Source organism: Mesoplodon bidens, assembly GCF_964165515.1.
Source record: "Mesoplodon bidens genome assembly, chromosome: 3".
Classification (NCBI taxonomy): Eukaryota; Metazoa; Chordata; class Mammalia; order Artiodactyla; family Ziphiidae; genus Mesoplodon; species Mesoplodon bidens.
The window spans coordinates 42802751-42825570 of NC_138178.1; the positions used below are offsets into that span (position 1 = coordinate 42802751).

General features: G+C 44.2%; 1 protein-coding gene across 1 annotated transcript in view; it reads right to left on the bottom strand.

Annotated features, from left to right (window-relative positions):
* MYO5C (myosin VC) overlaps positions 1-22820 on the bottom strand; it is a 109170-nt gene that overhangs the window by 68039 nt on the left and 18311 nt on the right. The window contains exons 3-10 of the mRNA XM_081227977.1: positions 22577-22742; positions 21853-21997; positions 18412-18568; positions 16091-16234; positions 15032-15113; positions 13790-13897; positions 6574-6680; positions 3190-3455 (exon numbers count right to left, since the gene is read on the bottom strand). Of these exons, the coding sequence (XP_081084103.1) occupies positions 3190-3455; positions 6574-6680; positions 13790-13897; positions 15032-15113; positions 16091-16234; positions 18412-18568; positions 21853-21997; positions 22577-22742 (1175 nt within the window). The remainder of the gene's footprint in view (positions 1-3189; positions 3456-6573; positions 6681-13789; positions 13898-15031; positions 15114-16090; positions 16235-18411; positions 18569-21852; positions 21998-22576; positions 22743-22820) is intronic.

A 22820-nucleotide genomic window follows, 5' to 3' on the forward strand; every position in this document is an offset into this window, starting at 1 on the left:
TCCCCTGGGAATCTCACTTGACTGAGCCCGTTTGGCTCAGTTTAGAATTCGTGGGGAGGTTAAGGGCCCGGACTGTCCTCTGGGCAGCTGCAAGGTGACTTGGAACAGGAGCAGAACCCACCGTCCTGACAGCCCCATTCCACATGCGCCCTGGGTGGTCCAGAGGCTCTGCCGGCCTGGACATTGCAGACAGGCCACGGCTGGGTCTGGAGGGGAGACAAAAGGGCCTCACCGTGCCCTGCAGCCCGCAGCTGGGGCCAAAGGTTGGACTTCCTAGGGCAGGGGCGGAATGTCAAACATCAATGACTGTTTTCCTGTTCACATTTGAACAATCCTTATTGTTCTTAAAATATCTTCACAATTTCTTCCATTTAACCTTTGTAATAACCCTGACAGAGAGGTCCCCTCCGAAACTGAGGTTCAGAGAGGTCCTGTGACTTTCTGGGGGCCACACAACAGGTGTGGTGCCATGCTCACTCCCTGCGGTCTGACTCCAAGCCCCAGGCCTTTCCACCTCTGGGTCTAGAGAACATAAATACCCGACTGGCTGGGGAACCACAAGCCTCCATGTTTTTCCAAGCTGAAATCTCAAGGCTCATAGCTTTGGCTTTAATCACTTTCACAGAGGGTAACTTTTCTTTTCAGGCTGTCTTATTTCCAGGTCACCCTGAGCTCAATTCTCTCAACAGCTGCAGATGTGCATACACGAGGGCTAACCTAGACATAAGCATACTGGAGAAAGGTGTGAAAGGATTCGCCCCAGACAGTAACACTCTTACTTAAAGAGGAGAGCTTATTTTTTTGGAGGGATGAAATGAATTCATGGGTGGCAGTGAGCATGTTACTTTTTAAATTTCCAAGGAGGAATTTAATTTTTAAATATAAATTTAAAATCTACTCCAACAAGTTCTTAAAAATTTACAATTACTCCTGTCAAAGATTTGCCCACTTCACCAAAACTTCAACTTCCTTATGACAGCGGTCTATCAGCCTGTGGATCTGAAGCCGGCCTGCCATTCTCCTGACTCACTGCTCCCTGTTCTCAGCTGCACCCTCTCTTCTTCCTGCCCTGCTCACCTGCAGCATATCCATCTACTTATTCCCTGCCCAGAAATCATCCCAACCTCTAAGTATCTGCCTGCCCCCTCCGCTAAAATTTAAGTCCCTAGAGGTCAGAAGCCATGTCTATTTTCTTTATCAATCACACCTGACATAGTTCCTGGCACATGCATATTTGTTCTTGAATGAAATAATATATTCTTAAAATAAAGGGCTATTTATTTTAAAGACATTTTAAAAACACAGAAAAGAATAGAAAAAATATAACAGTCACATTTCCACCACAATGAGAGAGACTTTTTAAGCAGGGCTATTCCCATTTAAAAGTCTGCTTAAATGATTACTGGCTGCTCAAATCCTACTTTTTTTTTTTTTTTTTTTTTTTGCAGTACGCGGGCCTCTCACTGCTGTGGCCTCTCCTGTTGCGGAGCACAGGCTCCAGACGCAGGCCCAGCGGCCATGGCTCACGGGCCCAGCCACTCCGCGGCATGTAGGATCCTCCCGGACCGGGGCACGAACCTGTGTCCCCTGCATCGGCAGGCGGACTCTCAACCACTGCGTCACCAGGGAAGCCCTCAAATCCTTTTTTTTTGAATGGACAAGGTAAATAATTTAATAGCCTACCCCAGCAATGTATCACTAATTTATAACTGTTGACAGATACTATTAATTGGGAGTCATATGTACAGTATTAACTTAGAACCTAAGTTAAACAAGGAACTCCCCTGAGGCACAGCCTCACATTAAAGAGCTGTGGGAAAAGCGATTTCTCTCTATATGGGTAAAAGTTCAGCGGCCCCTTCTGCCTGCCCTCCCAGCTGGCCAGCCGGCTCTCCCCTCCAAATGGGAAGGGGAGGGAGAGCTGCTTTTCCCGGGGTGTGGGGGGATACTCCCCAATCTCAGTGGAATACTCTGTGATGCCTTCCCTGGGACCATCTGCCCCTCCTCCCCCTGAGAAACCAGGGTGGGTCCTGGGAGGGGGAAGGGGTTGGGCGCCCGAGGCCAGTTGCTAACAAACAAAAGCCCGGGTGCTAACTCCCCTCACGCTGGCCAGGCCTCACTCACTCTTCCTGGCTGTTCTACAAGTGTCTTTAGCACAAGTCTGACCTGGAAAAGCAGGACTGGGCAATGAAAAGAAGAAAAAAACCCCAGTGTGGGAACTTGGTCCCCCAAATGTATCAGAATTCTTGGAGGGACTTCCTTGGTGGCACAGTGGTTAAGAAGCCGCCTGCCAATGCAGGGGACAAGGGTTCGAGCCCTGGTAAGGGAAGATCCCACACGCAGCGGAGCAACTAAGCCCGTGTGCCACAGCTACTGAGCCTGCGTGCCACAACTACAGAAGCCTGTGCGCCTAGAGTCTGTGCTCCGCAACAAGAGAAGCCACTGCAATGAGAAGACTGCACACCGCAACGGAGAGTAGCCCCCGCTCGCCACAACTAGAGAAAGCCCGCACGCAGCAACGAAGACCCAACGCAGCCAAAAATAAATAAATAAATAAATTTATTTAAAAAAAGAATTCTTAGAGAATGGGGCAAACACATGACCCTCACGATCCAAGAATGGAAGAGGATTTTAGGTGTGAGGAGGCTGGTTGATAAAAGGCCTGGGTTTGAGTCTACCTCTGGCCCTGTGAGTGTGGGCAAGGTACAGGACCACTGGGGCTGTTATTTTCACCCTACGAAATGGGAAAGGTATGTCAGGGCTCTACACCTCACAGGGCCTCTATAGGGAAACAGAAGTGGGTGACAGCCTCATACAGTGCTGGGTTTTCCCAGCAGCAGAGCAACTTTGAAAGAGTCTTCCTAAGGCTTAGTTGTTTCATCTGTAAAACGAGGGTAAATATAAGGTTGTTTGAGGAATAAGAAGGTGCACGGAGACCACTCAACATGGTAGCTGGCATGTGGCTCTGGATGTTGGCCATTATTGATTTTAAATTTATTTAATATACCCTAGAAAAAAGACACCGTAGCCCAGGGAACTGTATTTAACATCCATATGTATGCAAAAAAAGAGAACACCATCTTTCTGATCATGTGAAACACAGAAGAGCAACCAGAACAAAATGACCTAAAAATAACAGGCATTCGACATTTAAATGAGGAAAGACAAGCTCACTGAAGAAACTCTTACCCATAAATGTCCAAAACACCAATAAAAGTGTGCTGCTTGCCTGAAAAGTGCAAGGCTTGGTTAATTCTCTCCACAATGAAGTCAAACAGCTGAGCGTAGATCTTTTTGGCCAGAGCGTCCCTGGCGTTGATGGCCTGGGACCTGGTCATGGGTTTCACCACCGTCTCGGAGTTTGTGATGATCTTGCGATTACACAGCCACTGAGCGACTCTGCCACTCTCCAGGCCCAAGAGCTCACAGAACACCTCCAGGTGACTGTCGTCCTCCTTCAAAAGCAAGACACAAGCCCTGTCAGGGCCATCGGGCCATCTACACTGGCACTGGTCCACTCAGCCAGGCCCCTCGGCCTCTGCATGACCAGGCCTCAGGACACAGAGCCAGGTCTGGGAGTGAAGCAGGAGGACCTGCAGTGGCACTCAGCCTGCACCTGGTCCCTGGCAGGGCACCGCTGTGGTGATGCCAGGCAGCCCTGGGTTTGGTCCCACCTGGATTTTCGTTCTGGCCAAAGAATGTCAGTAGTGATTTAGGCCACAGGAGCAATCCTCTCCCCTCTTCTGTGCATGTGGACACAGCCTTGAAGCCTCTCTTCCCTTTGCATCACATCCAGGCCACCTGCCAGAGCCTACACTCGCCCTGTCCCTCCCTGTGTTGTTGGGATTTGCCCGGGGGTTCTGGCCCAGGAGGTACCTAGGTGTCATTGTCAGAGACAACATGGTGGGCTCCCTGGACTAAAGTAGCTTCCCAGCCAACTTGAGGGCTGTGGTGGGGACTCTTCCTGGATGTACAAAGTGAATCTTATTTCTCTCCCAGGCCTGGGCAGGAGAGCTGCCCCACTGGCCAGCAGGCAAGGAGAGTTTTCCTCCTGTTTGTCTTCAGGCAGCATGGACTAGGGGTCCTTGTCACTAGACAAGGAGATGTGATCCCATGTGACTGCACACCATCATTCCTCTCGGGAAGGGGAACTTCTGAGGCACGCTGATCTGTAGACACTATCTCAGCCAATCGGGAAAACCACATGATTGCATTTAAAAAGCATCAGATTACAGTGGAGATAAAAACCTAAAAAGTCCTGCCACCAACCCACATCCCTTCTGACCAAGATCACAATAATATGAAGCCTGTCTTTAATGTGCCTGATTCCCTCACTGGGGGAAGGGACTGGCAGAGCCATTGGTTTCCTTCCTTCTAAGCAGGAACCAAACCTTCTGAGTTAAAAACATTGAGCTACAGGTGCAGCTACCGGGGGAAATGCAAAGGGGCAGCAAGTTTTAAAAAGTAAGCTGGCTTCATCCGATTGAATTTGCCCAATATTTCAAGTTCTTGATGCAAATAACTGAAAATTACAGGACTGATAATTTTCTACAAAGATTTGACATCTTTTTTGTGGAATCTGTCTCCTAAGATTGATAGACAAAGGATTTTTAGTCTATCAATTTTAACTCCTCCTCCAAAATACTACCTTCACAACAAACTTCACAGGACAGAGTTCAAAGCAAGGGCATTTGTTGGGTGGAAGTCATGGGAGTTTCAGAAGAAAAAGTGCAGCAGCCCATTTCTGGGGTAAATGAGCCAGGATCCAGAGGGAGAACCACACCTACACACATTCCAGGCCTACCATCACCTTTCTCCAAACTTCCCATTCCTTTGTGAACTGACTGACTCTGTCAGGGCTGGATATTGGTGGCGATGGGGGTGGGGCGCTTAGCGTAGGAATCTGAGGAGAGGGAGGAGAATTACTTCCTGGTCATAGGGCAACAGGCCAAAAACACACCCTCCATTTCTGCTCAGAGCTCTCTCCCCTTAAATCACAGGTCCCAGAGTTGAGAAATTACCAGGTGTACAAAATTAACAATTGTTCCCATCCGTTGTTTTGGGGACATGAAAGTAGATATTGTTATGGGCTGAATGTTTCAGTCATATGAAAAACTCCTATGTTGAAGCCCTAACCCCCAATGTGATGGTATTTGGAAGTGGGGCCTTTAGGAGGTAATTAGGTTTAGATGAGGTCATGCAGATGGGGCCCCCATGATAGGATTAGTGTCCTTATAAGAAAAGAGACTAGAGCTTGCTGTCTCTCTCTCTCTGCCGTGTGAGGACACAGCAAGAAGGCAGCTGCCTGCAAGCTAGGAAGAGGGCCCTCACCAAGAGTTCAACCATGCTGGTACCTTGATCTTGGACTTTCAGCCTCCAGGACTGTGAGAAAATAAATTTCTGTTGTTAAGCCACCCAGCCTGTGGTATTCTGTTATGGCAACCAGAGATGACTAAGACACACATGTTAATACAAAGCTTTAACGATAAGAAGATTTTGCATTTCAGAGAAACATTTTTAACTGTGTGACTGTCCTCTTTACATGGATATTGTTGAGAATAAGCAAACACATACCCCACCAAGAATCACCACTCATAACATGTGTTGCTAAAGAGACACACACATAAACCTATCTTGTGTCCATTAAATAAAGAAATCCATCACAAAACTTAAATGGGAATATATTTCCATAGAGTGTTGCTAAAGAGACACACACATAAACTTATCTTGTGTCCATTAAATAAAGAAATCCATCACAAAACTTACATGGGAATATATTTCCATAGAGAGCACCACTGGTGTTTGAATCAGGCATGTGTCAGGAGGTAGGAGGTGTCCTTTCTACTTAAAACTGTCCAGTGCCCTTAAGGCCCTGCATGATCTGCACCTTTCCCTCCTGCCTACCCCCCATTTTCTGCCCTCATCTACCACCCCTCCTTTCTCTCACTCCTTTCTGCATTTACCAACCTTTTGGCTATTTTTCCAATAACACTTCCTGCCTTAGGGCCTTTGCACCTGCTGTGCCCTCTACTTCAAATATTCTTCCTCGAAGTGTGTGTGTGAAGTGACACAATTCACTTCTTGGAATTAGAAAGGCTTTCTCTGAATGCCAGATACAAAAGGCACAGCCCCGCCCCACCCCTACTCTGCTTAATTTTCCTTTTTAATGGCTATCGCCAGCTGCCAGAGCCTGTAACTGTTGATTGTGTCTCCCCCTCCTCCACTTCCTTCCCCCAGATCATAAGCTTCATGAAGGCCTTCTGATCTTGTTTTGTTCACTGCTGTTTCTCCAGAGCCTATAACAGTGTCTGGCACAGAGTAGGCACTCAGTAAAAATTTGTTGAATAAAAGAAAAACAGAGAATGCATTTCCCCCTTCTCTACTGTTCCAAGGGGAAGAAGCTTTACTCTTTGAAGGTAACCCATGGAAACTCCTACCTTCCTTGTTCCTGTTAAACTGGTCTCCCCAGTAGGCCCAATGTGCCTGGTGCTAAAATGCAAAAGCAGGGTAACCATGAGAGGTTTCTACTGATGATCCTCCCAACACAGGAAGGGTGAAACAAACATATCTTACACTGACCGCCGATCTCTCGTTGCCCACCGCTATGATCTGCACATTGCCCAGATGTAGGATGGCTGCCAGGATCTTAAAAACATCCATCTGAAAATCTTCCTTGAAACCTGAAAACAAAATTTTTCCCAAATTAGGAATACTGCATTTCTTCTCTTGCTCAGTTACTAATAAGATAAACACCTGAATTCTCTCATGACACTCTAGTACCATCAGTGCCAAGAGCTGGGACAGGGAACAATGAGTAGACCCCAGGGAAAATCCAGTTCACTGTCTTTCTAGTTTGACGTGTGCAGACACACAATGTGAGCTGTACAACGCACCAGGTTTCCCTTTTGCTGTGGCTGCTAGGAAGTTCAACACAAAAATTAGTACCTGAGTAACCACTTCATGTCGGGTTCCTGGGAGAACCAGCTCGCATTCATTCTGTGTGCTGTGCTTTCTTGACTGTTAATTTTTTTTTTCTTTTTTGCTCATAAGCTCTCTGGATGCTTTTTATGGTGGGTGCTGGAAGGATTTCATTTGCCCCTCCAGCTCTGCACCCTGCTCTCTGCAGGGGACTGGCCTGTTTGGACCAAGGCAAATGGGTAATGGACTCTGGTGGGGTTTGACCAGTGGGAACCCTGGCAGGAGATCAGAGAGCAGGAGGAGACAGGTGCTGGGTACATCTCCCCATCTCTTTCCCTGCAAAGTTGCCTCAGGCTGGCTATGTTGCCGACTGACAGTGCTGACTTTCCCCAACCTTCCCTTCAGGCTCTGTGCCTGAACAGAAAGGGCTGCTGTTTCCAGGTCCCTACTGCTCCTCAGAGCCCCCTTAGCCCTACACAGTTTGTAGTTGCTCCCTTCATAAATAAACTCTCTTCCTTTTATCCTATTTGAATGTGCCCCATGTTTCCTCGATGGGACCCTGACCAATGTATGTGGAATATCACTCGTGAATGAAAAATGTTGCCTGCCATATCAGCAAACAATGGATGCTGTGGCCATAAGACCATCAGCCACTATCGCTGCCCACAATGGTGCACCCTGAGGGGATTCAGGATGGAGAAAAGCAGGATACCGGTCCTAGATAGCTAAGGTGCGTATCAAAGGAATGATTTCAATGAATCCAGACTCTTGTATCTTCCCATAAATAGAAAAGTGCTAAATTCCTTAATTTGAGATGTCTGGTTTTCTTTAATTAACAGCAGTCTTTTGATGTTCTGACTTAAAACTCCTACATATCCTGGCTCCTCCCTTACCTCTTGGGAGCAGTCCTCAGAGCTAGCTGAGAGGCTGTGTGCCAGGCTTAAGTCCTCAGTTTTGTCCTACAAATAAAACATAATTCTCAACCTTTAGGTTGTGCATTTTTTTCAGTTAACAGGAGAACCTCGACTCCTCCAGCAAAAAAAGCAGCAGGCCCTAAACGCCCAGTAAGAGCCTCTGCAGCCACCTGCTGCTTCTAACTTGAGGATATCTGGACTATCTCAACAGCAGCTAGGTCACGTTCTTAAATAATTTCCAAACCTGGAGAGACTTCTCTCTACTAAGATCACACAAAATCAAAGTCATAAAAGATTTCAAACCTATGGGACCTAATTAAACTTAAAAGCTTTTGCACAGCAAAGGAAACCATAAACAAGATGAAAAGACAACTCTCAGAATGGGAGAAAATATTTGCAAACAAAGCAACTGACAAAGGATTAATCTCCAAAATATACAAGCAGCTTATGCAGCTCAATATCAAAAAAAAAAACCCAATCAAAATATGGGTGGAAGACCTAAACAGACATTTCTCCAACGAAGACAGAGAGATGGCCAACAAACACATGAAAAGATGTTCAAAATCACTAATTATTAGAGAAATGCAAATCAAAACTACAATGAGGTATCACCTCACACCAGTCAGAATGGCCATCACCAAAAAATCTATGAACAATAAATGCTGGAGAGGGTGTGGAGAAAAGGGAACCCTCTTGCATTGTTGGTGGGAATGTAAATTGATACAGCCATTAAGGAGAACAGTATGAAGGTTCCTTAAAAAACTAAAACTAGAACTACCATATGACCCAGCAATCCCACTACTGGGCATATACCCAGAGAGAACCATTAACTCAAAAAGACACATGCACCCCAATGTTCATTGCAGCACTATTTACAATAGTCAGGACATGGAAGCAACCTAAATGTCCATCAACAGAGGAATGGATAAAGAAGATGTGGCACATATATACAATGTAATATTACTCAGCCATACAAAGGAATGAAATTGGGTCATTTGTAGAGACGTGGATAGACCTAGAGACTGTCATACAGAGTGACGTAAGTCAGAAAGAGAAAAACAAATATTGTATATTAACACATACATGTGGAATCTGAAAAAATTGGTATAGACAACCTTATTTACAAAACGGAAATAGAGACACAGACACAGAGAACAAACGTATGGATACCAAGGAGGAAAGGGCGGGGCAGGGGGGAGATGAATTGGGAGATTGGGGTTGACACATATACACTATTGATACTATGTATAAAATAGATAACTAATGAGAACCTACTGTATAGCTCAGGGAACTCTACTCAGTGCTGTGTGGTGACCTAAATGGGAAGAAAATCCAAAAAAGAGGGAATATATGTATACGTATAGCTGATTCATTTTGCTGTACAGTAGAAACTAACACAATATTGTAAAACAACTATACTCCAATAAAAATTAAAAAAAAATTCAAACCAAAATTACATGGAAGCCTCCAGTTCAATCTGAGTCCAGGCATTTGCAGATGTTCCATTTCACGCTAATGCCTACATTTGAAAGACAGACAATTCTAACAGAAATAAACCCCTGAGCATCACCATGATAAATGACAGGTAAGTAATGAAGAAAAGCAACTAAATATACAAAGTTTGGGAATCTGCTCTGGCACTCCCACTCTCTGTATGATCCATTGCTTACCCCATGCTTTCCAAAACTGACAAAAGTGAAATAATAACTCCAAAGCAATGATGTCAAAGAAAGAACTTAAGACCTCACTTAGGTAATTATTTTTAGTAAGATAAAATCACTGCAAAAGCACCACTGGCCTGAGGTAGATTTCAATGAGAAACATAGTGGTCAAGTTTCTTGAGCCTGAGGTCCAGGATAGGTCTGACTGTTTCCAGAGTATTCTTTCTGTCAGAGATCTTAATGGCTAGGCAAAGATCAAAGGATGAATTAAATGAGAGTCAGCAGAAGAACAAAGGAAATGAGGTCTTGATCAAAATGCACCCCCATTCTGCTTCCTCAGTGGGTAACTTGTGGCTAGCTAAAGTACCTGTGATATTGTGACTTAAACTAAGAAGTATATCCTTGGGCTTCATCCAGTTTCTTAACACACAGAACTTCTAAAACCCCAGGAACTTCCTAACTTCTGAGAGAGATTAAGATGTTTTTTGTTAAGGAGGCAATTTTGGAATGCCCCTAGGTCATGTGAGGATGGGGGCTGGTTGCCAGGGGAAACAACCCTGTGATTGAGAGTTGGAACTTTCAGTCTCACCCCTCAAACTCCAGGGAGCAGAGAGGGGCTAGAAGTTGAACTAACTGCCAATGGCCAATGATTTAATCAACTGTGCCTATGTAATGAAGTCTCCATAAAAACCCCAAAGCACGAGGTTTGCAAGCCCCCATGTGAATGCATGGGGATTGTGGAGAGTGACACACTCAGACAGCATGGAAGCTCCATGCTCCTTCCCACATACTTGCCCCTGTGTATCTGTTCCACATGACTGTTCCTGAGTTATATCCTTTTATAATAAATTGATGATCTAGTAAGTAATATGTTTCTCTGAGTTCTGTGAGCTGCTCTAGCAAATTAATTGAACCCAAGGAGGTGGTTGTGGGAACCTCTGATTTACAGCCATTCGGTTACAATCACAAGTGACAACCTGATCTGAAGCGGGGTGGGCTGGGGGCAGTCCTGTGGAACTAAGCCCTCAACCTGTGGGATCTAAGGCTTTCTCCAGGTAGATAGTGTCAGAATTGAGGGCGTGTTGTGAAGTGGACTTGTGTACTGAACTAGATGACCTCACTGCTAACCTTGTCTGTTTCTCCAAATTGTCTCCATAGCAAACCACAGCAATGGACAAATCAACCAACAAGTACGTGTTTAGCAATTACATTTAAAAAAGGTATCTGCCCGAATGTGTTATAAGCCTATGTATGATTCATGTTGGGCAGTCTGCCCTTGAGGGGGTCTCTGTCTAAGATGATAACACTGAGACACAAACAAGAGGACACAGCCAATGGGACAAGCAGTATACACGAGATATTCACATTGTTGGAGACATGCTATTGGATAGAACTTTCCTTGGGGATGAAATGTTCTTTATCTGTGCTGAACAATATGGCAGCTATTTTAGCTACATATGGTTATGAGCATTTGAAAGATGTCTAGTGCAACTGAGAAATGAATTTTAAAATTTATTTCATTTTAATTAGTGTAAACAGTCACTTGTGGCTAGTGGCTAGTAGTTAACTGTGTTGGACAACGCAGGTTTAGAGACCATGAAATCAACACACAGCATGAGATTATTGGCTGTGGGGGTCACAGGATGATGGCAATCTCAAAGTTATAGTGAGTTCCATGCATGAATCTACTCCACAGCAGCAAACAGACCTCTGAAGGCTGCTCAAACTTCTTTGCCTGGCCAGGGGTCCTCAGGGGACATCCATGTTTAAATGCACTGGGGTTGAAGCTTAGCTTCATGAGTCCACCCACGAATCTTTTCACAAATTGCAAGAAAACTATAAGGAACCCATCAACTATGCTCACTCTATCACCTAGGACAAGGGTCAACAAACGTTTTCTTATTAGGCTTTGCAGGCTATAGAGTCTATGGCACAAGTACTCAACTCTGCCACCATAGCATGAAAACGGCCATAGATCATACTCAAATGAGTGTGGCTGTGTTCCAATAAAACTTTATTTACAAAAACAGGCTGCAATCTGCCAACCTCTGGCCTAGGACATTTTTTAATGATTCATACTTGGAGGTCATGCTTTCATTAAATGTGTACTGATCTCTCATTCTGACAGAGCATGCCACAGTTCATAAACCAAGAGACGTTATCTCTTAATCCTCACAACATCCCCAACAGCTACTGTGGTGGCTACTCTCCAAAGATGACCCCCAATGCATTACCCTCCCATTGTTCATGCCCTGTGTAGTTTTCTCCCCGAGGGTCATAAGTCTGAGCGGGCCCTATGCCTTGCTTTTGATTATTAGCACACAGCAGCAGTGATGCTGCACTGCTTCCGAGGCTGGTTCATAAAAAAACCTGCAGAGTCCACCTGAGCCTGTTGGAACTAGCTCTAGAAGCTAGCCACATGTGACCGGCATGCTGTGAGGAAGGCCACATGGAGGAAGAGAAATGCCCACCCAGCCCTCAGTAGTTCTAGCCATCCCAGCCCGTGTGACAGAAGAAGCACTCAGCTGATCCAGCCCTTGCCACCATCATACGAGAATCCCCAAGTAAGAAGTGCCCAGGTGAGCCCAGTCAGCCCAGAATCACAAGAGATAATAATAAATTGTCTTTTTAAGAAAGGTAAAGTTCTTGTTCCTAGAGGACTCATAGCCATGTCCAGTGCATACATGTGGAGGAACATTAAGAGCTGCATATTTCTCTACAAAGATTTTCTTTTGTTCAGTTTAAGGGGACTTTGCAAAATTAAATTTTGTAGCAAAAAAAAAGATCTGATCTTTTTAAAATTAGAAGTTTTGTTAGAATGACTGATTAGGGTAGAAATTGAATGCTAGTTCATAAATTCCTGATGGAAAGGAAGAAGCCCAAAGTTAGATACTTTTTATTTGAAATATCTATCTTGAGGTTTTCACACAGTTCACAGATGAGAATGAGAAGCTTCGACATGATTATTTCTTCTCTTTTAGGTATATCATTGTTCTCAAATATTCTCATTCAGATTTAGTAGGTCTGGGGTGATATCTAGATATTAGAATTAAAAAAAAAAATCTTCTCAGGTGATCTGATATTCTAGTATTGAGAACCACTGGCAATAAGTCACTGTTTCTCAAAGAGTTAGACTCTTAGTTAAGATCATTTATTTATTTTTTAATAAAATTAATTATTTTTATTGCTTCTTCAAGGATATTCTTTTTTCCCTTTTTTTTTTTAATTTGGGGTATGGTTGTTTTACAATGTTGTGTTAGTTTCTACTGTACAGCGAAGTAGAGTTCCCTGTGCTATACAGCAGGTTCTCATTAGTTATCTATTATACATATTAGTGTATTATGTGTCAATCCCAATCTCCCAATTCATCTCACCCTCCCAAGAATATCCTGAAGTAAAACCTTGTTTTACTGTGAGCCCATGGAGGTGAAGAATACTTTGACTACTGCTATTATTCGGTGCCCCTTCCATAAGGTTTCTTTTTTTTTAAGGATTTTATTTATTTATTTATTGGCTGTCTCGGGTCTTAGTTGCAGCACACGGGATCTTCGTTGAGGCATTGGGGATCTTTTGTTGTGGCGAGCGGGCTCTTCATAGCGGCATGCGGGCTTCTCTCTAGTTGTGGTGTGCAGGTTTTCTCTTCTCTAGTTGTGGCGCGCAGGCTCCAGGGTGCGTGGGCTCTGTAGCTGTGCACACAGGTTCCAGACTGTGTGGGCTCTGTAGTTGTGGAGCACAGCTTCAGAGCATGTGTGCTCTGTAGTTTGCAGCACTCAGGCTCTCTAGTTGAGGCACATGAGCTCAGTAGTTGTGGCACACGGGCTTAGTTGCCCGGTGGTATGTGGGATTTTAGTTCCCTGGCTAGGGATCAACCCCGCGTCCCCTGCATTGCAAGGTGGATTCTTTACCACTGGACCACCAGGGAAGTCCATGCCATAGGGTTTTTAAAATTATTTATTTATTTATTCATTCATTCATTTTTATTGGAGTATAGTTGCTTTACAATGTTGTGTTAGTTTCTGCTATACAACGATGTGAATCAGCTATATGTATACATATATCCCCTCCCTCTCACCCCCTCTTCAATCCCACCCATCTAGTTCATCATAGAGCACAGAGTTGATTTCTATATCTTTTAAGGGAAAAGCACCTTTTTGACTGCTTGGCCTCCAAGTATGTTTTTTGATTGGCTAATCTTAAAATTAGAATTTATTAGGTGTCTTCAGAACACATGCATGCTGGGCATCCCAGCCTTTTTGGAGAAAATGGCCACTCCTGGGATAGGATGCTTTCACTTACCCAGTAGTGTGAACGTCTTCTGAGTCTCTATCATGTCAGCTCTGTCATTCACGCTCTCAATGATGGTACTGCCCCCCATTCTCGTATAATTAAATTCTTCTGCACTCCCTGAAATCAAAAGTAAGGCTGTGATATCTATGACACAGAAATGTGAACATACATGTATATCAGAAGCGAGAAGAAAAGTTCACACTTAATGTGCTGTCTTAAGCACTTTACAAATGTCTTTCCACTTATTCCTTAGAATTCTACATTGCTGACTCAGAAGCTGAGGCTCAGAAAAGTGAAGTGGCCTGCTCATGGACCCACAGCTGACCACAGAGCAAGAATTAAAACACAGGCCTGACTCCAGAGCACGTGGTTTTTGTTCCCATATCTAACAATTTTATACAGCATTACTGAGGTTTACTGAACGTACGATTAACTGTAGAAAACTTGATAAGTTTTGATAAACATATACCATTATAAAAACATCACTATGGTCAAGATAATAACCATATATGCATCTAATATTTGAATAGTAGGGGAGCCTTCAGAAAGCTCTTCCATGTTCGCTCTTCACATTCTATTTGGCAGACAAGGCATGGATATTATCATTGTATGAAATCTGAAGAAACTTAAGATTCTACAAGTGCAAGTAACTTCTCCAGGATTAGGCAGTGTGCATTCAACTCTGACACACTAGACAATTCTGTCTACCAACATGGCACAAACGACCAAGACAGGAGAGCCAAGATACCACCGGAGTTGGGCCATTTGCACTAAATGACAAATAGCTCATTAATTATGGTTACGATTAATAATGATTTTGAGTCATCAAGGAATTTCATATTATGATAGAGGTACTCTGTCTCAGAAGACACAGAAGTATGTCATAGCTGTTAGAAAAATGACCATCCAAGAAGTTCAGATAAAGAGAAAAGTTTGGGGACTTAGATCAGTAAGTCCCAGTGGTCAGAAGGCCTTCTTCAGGCAGTTCTGGCTGGATGGACCACAATCACTCTGGAGCTTTGAAAAGAACCCTGGAGTTGAAGGGGTCCCCTATTCCTGGACTCACTTTGCCCCTAACTAATCTATCTCCTTAGTTAAATGCATCAATTCCACCCCTGGAACCCAAGGATCTTATATTTTTGGACAGAATACTTTTTTTTTTAAGTGATGATATTATAAGAAGACGAAATTAACCTAGAATTAAAATTCCTACATAAAAAAGAGACTCTTCCAACACCATGCATTACATACCCAATTTAAGATGTTTAAATTCCGACTGCTGTGCAGATGCACAAAGCTGATAGAAAATGTGGTAATTTCGCTCATTTTCTGACTGTAAAATAAAGAAAAGCCCTGAAATTACACAAGCCCTTTACAAATGAAAATGTGAGGTTTTCAACAAGAGGGTCTTAGATGGCTAATCTGTATTGACAGTTCTGCTCTCATGGACACGGACATCTACGTGTTTTTGCCGTGACCCAACTTCTTGCCTCCACTGGCTCACAGAGGGAGAACTGGTGGCCCAAGATCACCTTCCAAATAACCACCGCAGAGAAAATGTTATTAAACAAAACATTCTACGAAATGGAAATAATGTAGTTAGTACCAGGTGAAATTTTAAAGAAACTCCCTGCAATACAAGGTTTACTGTTACTCTCCTTCTGGGCCAAAACAATGAGAATTTTCTCCATTTTATGGACAGAAGCCTTTTTCTTAAACCCCGCCTCTCTAGATATGATCCCATTCCCTTCCTGATACAAAAGCCAGTCTAACAGCTTTGTCTATTTCAAGTAGTCTTTGTGTTCTAGAAAGATAAACTTGATTTTTAAACATTTTTTTTTTTTTTTTTGCGGTATGCGGGCCTCTCACTGTTGTGGCCTCTCCCGCTGCGGAGTACACGCTCCGGATGCGCAGGCTCAGCGGCCATGGCTCACGGGCCCAGCCGCTCCGCGGCATATGGGATCCTCCTGGACCGGGGCACGAACCCGTATCCCCTGCATCGGCAGGCGGACTCTCAACCACTGCGCCACCAGGGAGGCCCGATAAACTTGATTTTTAAATGCTAAGGATTTAAGTGCCTAAAATTGAAAGTCATAAACTTTTCCCTCAACCATACAATTCCACTAATACTGCACCTATTCATCAATTTTCATTTTTAAGAAATAGAAAAAAATAACCCAAACTGCAAATGTAATATAGGAAAACTGTATTCTTCAAGTCACAGAACAATGTAGGTTGTCTAATGAATATATGAATGTGAACCATACTACAAAAGTTGGGGAAAAGGAAATTTAATATTTTTATCCTTACTTGAAAGACAACTCTGGATTTCTCCAGCAGGTAAGTTCTCATGTTGGCTCCTATAATTTGATATTTCTCATCAAAACTGATTTCTGTGTATTTCCCAAACCGACTGCTGTTGTCATTGCGGGTGGTCTTGGCATTTCCAACAGCCTACAAAACATAGTAACAACATTAAAAAAAACCTTTGCATCAATATTATTGGAGCAGTTACAGTAAAATCCAGTCTTGTATGCTGGGGAAAAGTCTGATTATAGAGGGAGGCCGGGAGGCAGGGGCTCGCAGGGAATAAGACACATCCTTAGGTCTCCTCAGTCTCACCTCAAGGCTCTCCTCAATCTTACTGGTAGACACTGAGCGGGATCAGAAAACACACGGGTTCTGATGTTTCAAGGCCCTAGGTTCCTTTTTTACTATCTGTGTGATGCTAGAAAGTTATTTCACCTTTCCAAGTCTCAATTTCTCTAGCTGTAATACGGGGAAGTATGCGTCTTACAGAGTTGGGAGAATTAAATGAGATAATATACAGTGACTCAACTCATCTACACCTAAAATATTAGAGATGCTCAATTCGAAGTCTACATCCTTCATCCAACCTTTATTTCTGTCCTTATCCCTTACCACTTCCCTACTCGAACTTTCTACTCAACCAAAAAACTGCCTTCTTCCATCCCTCTCACACTGAGCATGATTTTTTCTTTTTACTTCTGCTACTGAATTCTGTCTCTCCTCTTGCCCACCCTGCTCTCCCTTCCTGGGCACCTTCCATCTGGAAGTACCTTTCCTATGCACACACATTGCATTCCTGTCCAGGCCATCATGCTTTTGGACAACATGTATTTACCGGCAGACGAAGGTAAACCAAGTAGACATGGTCCTGCCTTCATGGAGTTTACAATAGTGGGTGAGACAAACCCTAAACAAATAACCACACAATATCATCCACTGGGCATTTAACAGGGTAGTGCTTCTTGACAACCTTTTTACTGCCATCTTGGATCATGATTTATCTTTCTATTCCAATTTAAAATATGTTATGTTAGAGGAGTCTTAAAACTTGGGGATTGGACCTTATTTTCATTACTTCCTATATTATATTTTGGCACAGTGGCTTAAACAAAATAGGTGGTCTGATAAATATTCATGGAGGATTTTGATTCAAGAAAACAGGGAGAAAGGGTCTAGGAATCTAACGTTCTTAATTATTTGCTATGCTTCCAAATAAATCCAAATCAATCCTCTTCCCAATTTGCAAGGCAGCCAGGGTTGGCCTTTGGGCCCTCTCGTGAGCTGTCAGATGCCCCTTCTTCCTTGAGGGTTGTCTCCTTACCCATGGGTGCCATTGTGGTTGGCCTTGCCCACATATCTGAGCCAGTCAGTGGTGTGCTGATGAATCACTCTCGGGGAGGGGAAGATGAACAGCCTGGATATGTGACATTTGCCAATTTATAAGGTGTAAATACTTCCACCATGACTGATTTCAAACTACCAGAGGTTTAACAATAACTTGCAAAAGAATTCCTGAATATTTAACAATCAGCCCATGAAAGTTGGTGCTGGTTCGCTGGAGACCACCACTGGTCTTGGTGTACCAGTTGTCTCTGTGGTTGAGGAAATTTCCCCTGGGATATAAACGTAAACAGGGGACTCCTGAAATCCTGATGGTAGAATTTCTAGCCCAGCAGGTAGAGGAGAGAGGCCTTGAAAGCAGCAATCTATGCCCCAATCTCCTTCAAATCCCACTGGAGAACAGACTTCCTTGCTCCTTCCCTGCCCTCACTTCTTTGGTTTTTAAAGGAAGGGAACTCAAGTTAGCAAGGACAACATACAGGCATACCTTGAAGATATGGTGAGTTTAGTTCCAGACCACCACAATAGAGCAAATGTCACAATAGAGCAAGTCGGACGAATTTTCTGGTTTCCCAGTGCATACAAAAGTTATGTTTACACTATACTATAGTCTATTAAGAGTGAAATAGCATTATGTCTAAAAAAACAATGTACACACCTTAATTTTAAATATTTTATTGTTAAAAAATGCTAACCACCATCTGACCCTTCAGCAAGTCAGAATCTTTTTGTTGGTGGAGGGTTTGAAATACTGTGAGTTACCAAAACGTGACCCAGAGACCAAAGTGAGCAAATGCTGTTGGAAAAATGCACTGATAGACTTGTTTGATGCAGTATTGCCATAAACCTTTAACTAGTTAAAAAAGAAAGGAAAAAAGCAATATCTGCAAAGCGAGGTATGCCTGTATACACGAACCAGCCCACTTCTCCATACACGCCTCTGCCTCTGTCCCCACTCCCTACCCCCACGGGGTACACACCTCAGTTATGGGGTTCGACGCCAGAACCTTGTCTTCCACGTGAGCATTAGTGCTGGACTTGCTGACGGTGGCGAAGTACCTCATGGCATAGCGAGCAGATACTGTCTTTCCAGCACCCGACTCCCCGCTTACAATTATTGACTGATTTTTATTATTTCTAAAGCAAATAAATAAAAGGATTTTTTAAAATATTCATTTCTTCCTATTAGGCAATATATACTCATCAAGAAAAATGTAGATAAGCCCGAAGAAGGGACTTTGTTTTATCACTTGAAAGTAACTGCTTTTAACATACCAGTGAATTTCCTTCTAGTCTTTTCCTCTGTGATCCTGCTGAACACACAACTTTGTTTCGTGTTGTGTCCCCTGTGCTGAGAGTCCCCAAGACCAATCCCAGATCAGTGATCCACTAGCAGGACTCACAGGACTCAGCACATATTCGCACTCATGGCTAAGATTTATTACACCAGAAGGATACAAAGCAAATCAGCAAAGGGAAAAGGCATACAGGGCCAAGTCCAGAGGAGGCCAGGTGTAAACTTCCAAGAGTCCTCTCCCAGTGGAGTCATACAGGATGCACTTACTTCCTCCAGCAATGAATTATGACAACACACGGGAAACACTGTCTACCAGGGAAGCTCAATAGAGACTCAGTGTCCAGGGTTTTTACTGGGGGCCGGTCACATAGGCATCCTCTGCTATCACACACCAAAATTCCAGATGCCCAGAAGGAAACAAGATATTCAGCAGGAACCACATTGTTCACACAAACAGTTTAGGTGCAGTGAGCCACTCTCAGCAAATAGGAAATGCTGAGAACCTTCCTGAAATCCAAGTTCCCAGAGGTTTGCCACAGGTCAAACCTGCAAGCAGGTTTCTAAAGATAGCAGTCTCAAGCCTATGTCAACTCCTTTCTGTATATCCCCACTTAAATATAAAAACATTTTAAAGATATCATCATTTGGAGAGCAATTACTTGAAATGTGCTTGGGAACACGTGTGCTCCATAAGCCAACATGTTCTGTTACACAACTTAGAGATCTTAAAAAATGCATTAAACTTTTTGTGTCATAAGATCATGATGGTAGAACCTTATTACAGTGCTGTCCTAACACCACTTATGTGCCAGGTGCTTGGTGAAAACTTTACAGGGATTCTCATTTAAGCCTCACAAAAATCCTATGCCACATACTGTGTACCCATTTTACAGATGAGTAGAACAGTGACTCAGTGAGGCACAGAACACACATCCTCCCTGTGAACACTGGAGAGGACCTTAGAGAGAGAGCTCCTGGCCTCAGTGAGGAAGCTAAGATGCTCAGGAGGTGAACGACACTCCCCGCGCCCCTCAGCTGCATGGAGTGGGACTGGGGTAACTAAAGCTGGGCTCTCCGGACTCCTAGTCTAGCATCAGCAAGTCCAGTAAGAGCCTGCCTTAGGTTCGGTTCTGCTACTACAGTTAGACAGACCTCCAGAGGAAACTGTCTCTTCAAGCTCGAACCTGGTTCAGTCCTGCAGCTCTAACGAGCTCATGCTACTGACACCCAGGAGCAGTCCTGGCCTGTCAGGCTCTGAGCCACACAGACTCTAATCTTGCAGATGCCCTGGAGACCTACAGGGGCCAGGGTAAATCCCAGAACCACGGGTGTTTTAGCACTGGAAAGAACCTTGCTGTGGCAGAAGCCAAGGTAATTGGCAATTTTTTTTGGAACCTCCAGGATCTTTCATTTTCTGGTACCATCGGGCTTGGCTGCCCTCTGCTCATGAGCCTCCACACTACCCGCAGGGCTCAGGAAAGGGGGGAGACTTTTACATCATTCGTCACAGCACCAGAGTAGGGACGGCAGGTTCGGGTCCAGCTGGTGTCCTCAGGAGCAGAGCCTGGCTTGGCTCCCAGCCTCTGATGTGTTTACAAAAGAGAGGGAGTCACACAATCCGTTGTGGCCTGACAGGTGCATCGAGGCATGGAGGGCGCCTGCTGAGACTGAGGACGTGGGGTTCGGGTGTCCCAGGTTACTGGTTTTTAATCAGTAATTCTCTACCCAACATTCATCCTCCCCTGCTTCTTAGGGACTAGGCCCCAATTCTTAGCGGACATGTTGCTGCGTATATGAAAGACTACATATCCCAGCCTTCCCTGTGGCTAGGCATGGTCATGTGAGTAGGACCTGACCAATGAGCTGTGGGCAGAAGTGCTCTGTGGGGGCTTCTGGGAGGGCTCCTTAATCAGGAGGGGCACACCCTTCCCCTGGGACATTCTGTAGCCTAGAAAAGAGAGAAAGAAGGCTGAGTACTTGCTTGGCCCTGAGGCCAAGGATCCCGCTCCAAGGATTGGGAAGCTGGAAGGCACTGATCCTTGATGACTTGGTAGAGCTCATGTGCTAGCCCTGGACTGCCCATCAGACTTCTCTGCAGGAGAGAACCATGCATTTCTACCTTGTATAAGCCACCATTATTTTTTCCTGGTTATAAGCAGTAGAGCTTGGAATGGGTGCTCTCTGAGCACCTAGCTCACAGATGAGGATCCTGAAGCTGAGGGAGATCAGGGCTGTGCCCAGGGTTATGAAGAAAATGTAGCAGACCCAGGTCCTGTGTCTCAGGTTTTATCTGTGAAATAAGGGCATGATGGCGGTTCAAAAGACTTCACAGAGGTGTTCTAAGACTCAAAGGAGACCACTGTCTGTGAAAGTTCTTTTGCAAACTGTAAGGATTTACAAAGATCCTTTTACAGATCAGGATGTTGAAGCCAAAATAGGATAGTTATGGGGAAAAGAAATTACACATGGAGTCTAGAAATCTGAGCACAAATCCCAGCTCTGCCTTTCTCTTGCTGGGTGACCTTGGGTGGATGGCTTCACATCTCAGTTGTCTGACTACTGCTCAGGCATCCTCATCACACGCTCTTTTGAGGGCACTCAAGATGATGTGTGAGAGTGTGCGCACAGTGCCTGGTCCACAGGAGGCTTTTCATAAAAGCCTCCTGGTTTGCTAGCAAAACAATAACTTCACAGTCCATACAAAAAACAAGTGGCAAAATTAGAATAAAACCCCCAATCTCCTACAGCTAAAACCTGTGCTCATCTATCATTAGAGTCTGCTGCCATGGATGGGTAAAAATGCTTAAGCATCTCACAGTGAAGAATAAATCAATTTTCTTCCAACCAAACACACTGCAAGAAAAGCATCGGCTATTCCCAGATTGGTAGGACTGACTTGACTACCTAGAAGGGGCAAAACCAGGAAACTTGGTTTAGACAGTTATATAGCAAACAGTCATTTGCTACTTGGTACAGTCAGTCTGCTCTACCAAGCACCCCCACCGGTCTGATTGATGGTCACTTTTAATGAGACCCGGCCAGATGTCTCCCTACCACTGTGAAGGCCCAGCAAATGCAGGAGCACTGGGAGAGCAAGAGGAAGCCCTGCCTGGCAGGAGGCTACCTGGCCATCTGCTTGTATGCCTCTTCCGCCACAGCAAATATGTGCGGGTCCATATCGCCCATGTTCTGCCCGCTGTAGGCGTGGATGATGGCATCTCCATATATCGGCAGCTGCTTGTAAGGATTCATGGCCACCAGGATGATTCCTGAGGAAAGATGTCAGATGCAGTGATGGGATTCTTAGTGTCACCTCTTTCTCCGAGTTCTTTTGAGAAACCGCAGCTCTGTCACTTATTAAATCTCCTGTGTGACTTTGGGCAGGTCACTTAATGCTCCGAATCTCAGTTCCCTGCCGAGGTCACCTACATTTCTAGGCTACTCTGAAGGTTAGATGAGATGACAGATGGCAACACCTTAAAACTGAGAGGCTCTTACAATTCTCAGTGTAAACATAATGATAATATCGCTGCCCAAAATAAGTAATAAACTTATCACATCCAATGAGAAACTCAAACACAAGCTTTATCCACATACATTTTTCTTGGTAGTCCAATCTTAGTTTTTGTTGAAGACTCTCCCCACCTAGATACTTCTTTTTATAACAAACTCTAAGATCAGATGTGTGTACCTTTTAGATAGAAATCTAGGCAAATTTTTAGGTGTGATTACACACTTTGACAGAGTCAACATTTCTAATATAAACATAATATAAAACATAATCAGGATGCTCTAGACAATGAGCATGAAGTTTGTCATTCCTGCGCTCCTAGAATTGCTCTCCTTACCACTGTAGGTGTAAATGAGTTTGGATTCTGCAAAGCGGATTCTGAGATTGTGGAGCACAGCGGGCTCGTGGAGATAGCTGAGGGCCGTGAGGTCATTCTCACCCACGAGGATGTCAGGATTCCGAAGTGGAGGCAGAGATTCTGGATCAACAGAATAATCCAGCTCCTGTGGACAAAGATGAAATTAAAGTTCTGGAAGTAAAAGTTTTTTGGTGTTTCTGCTGAATCACTGTCCTCTTTCCTA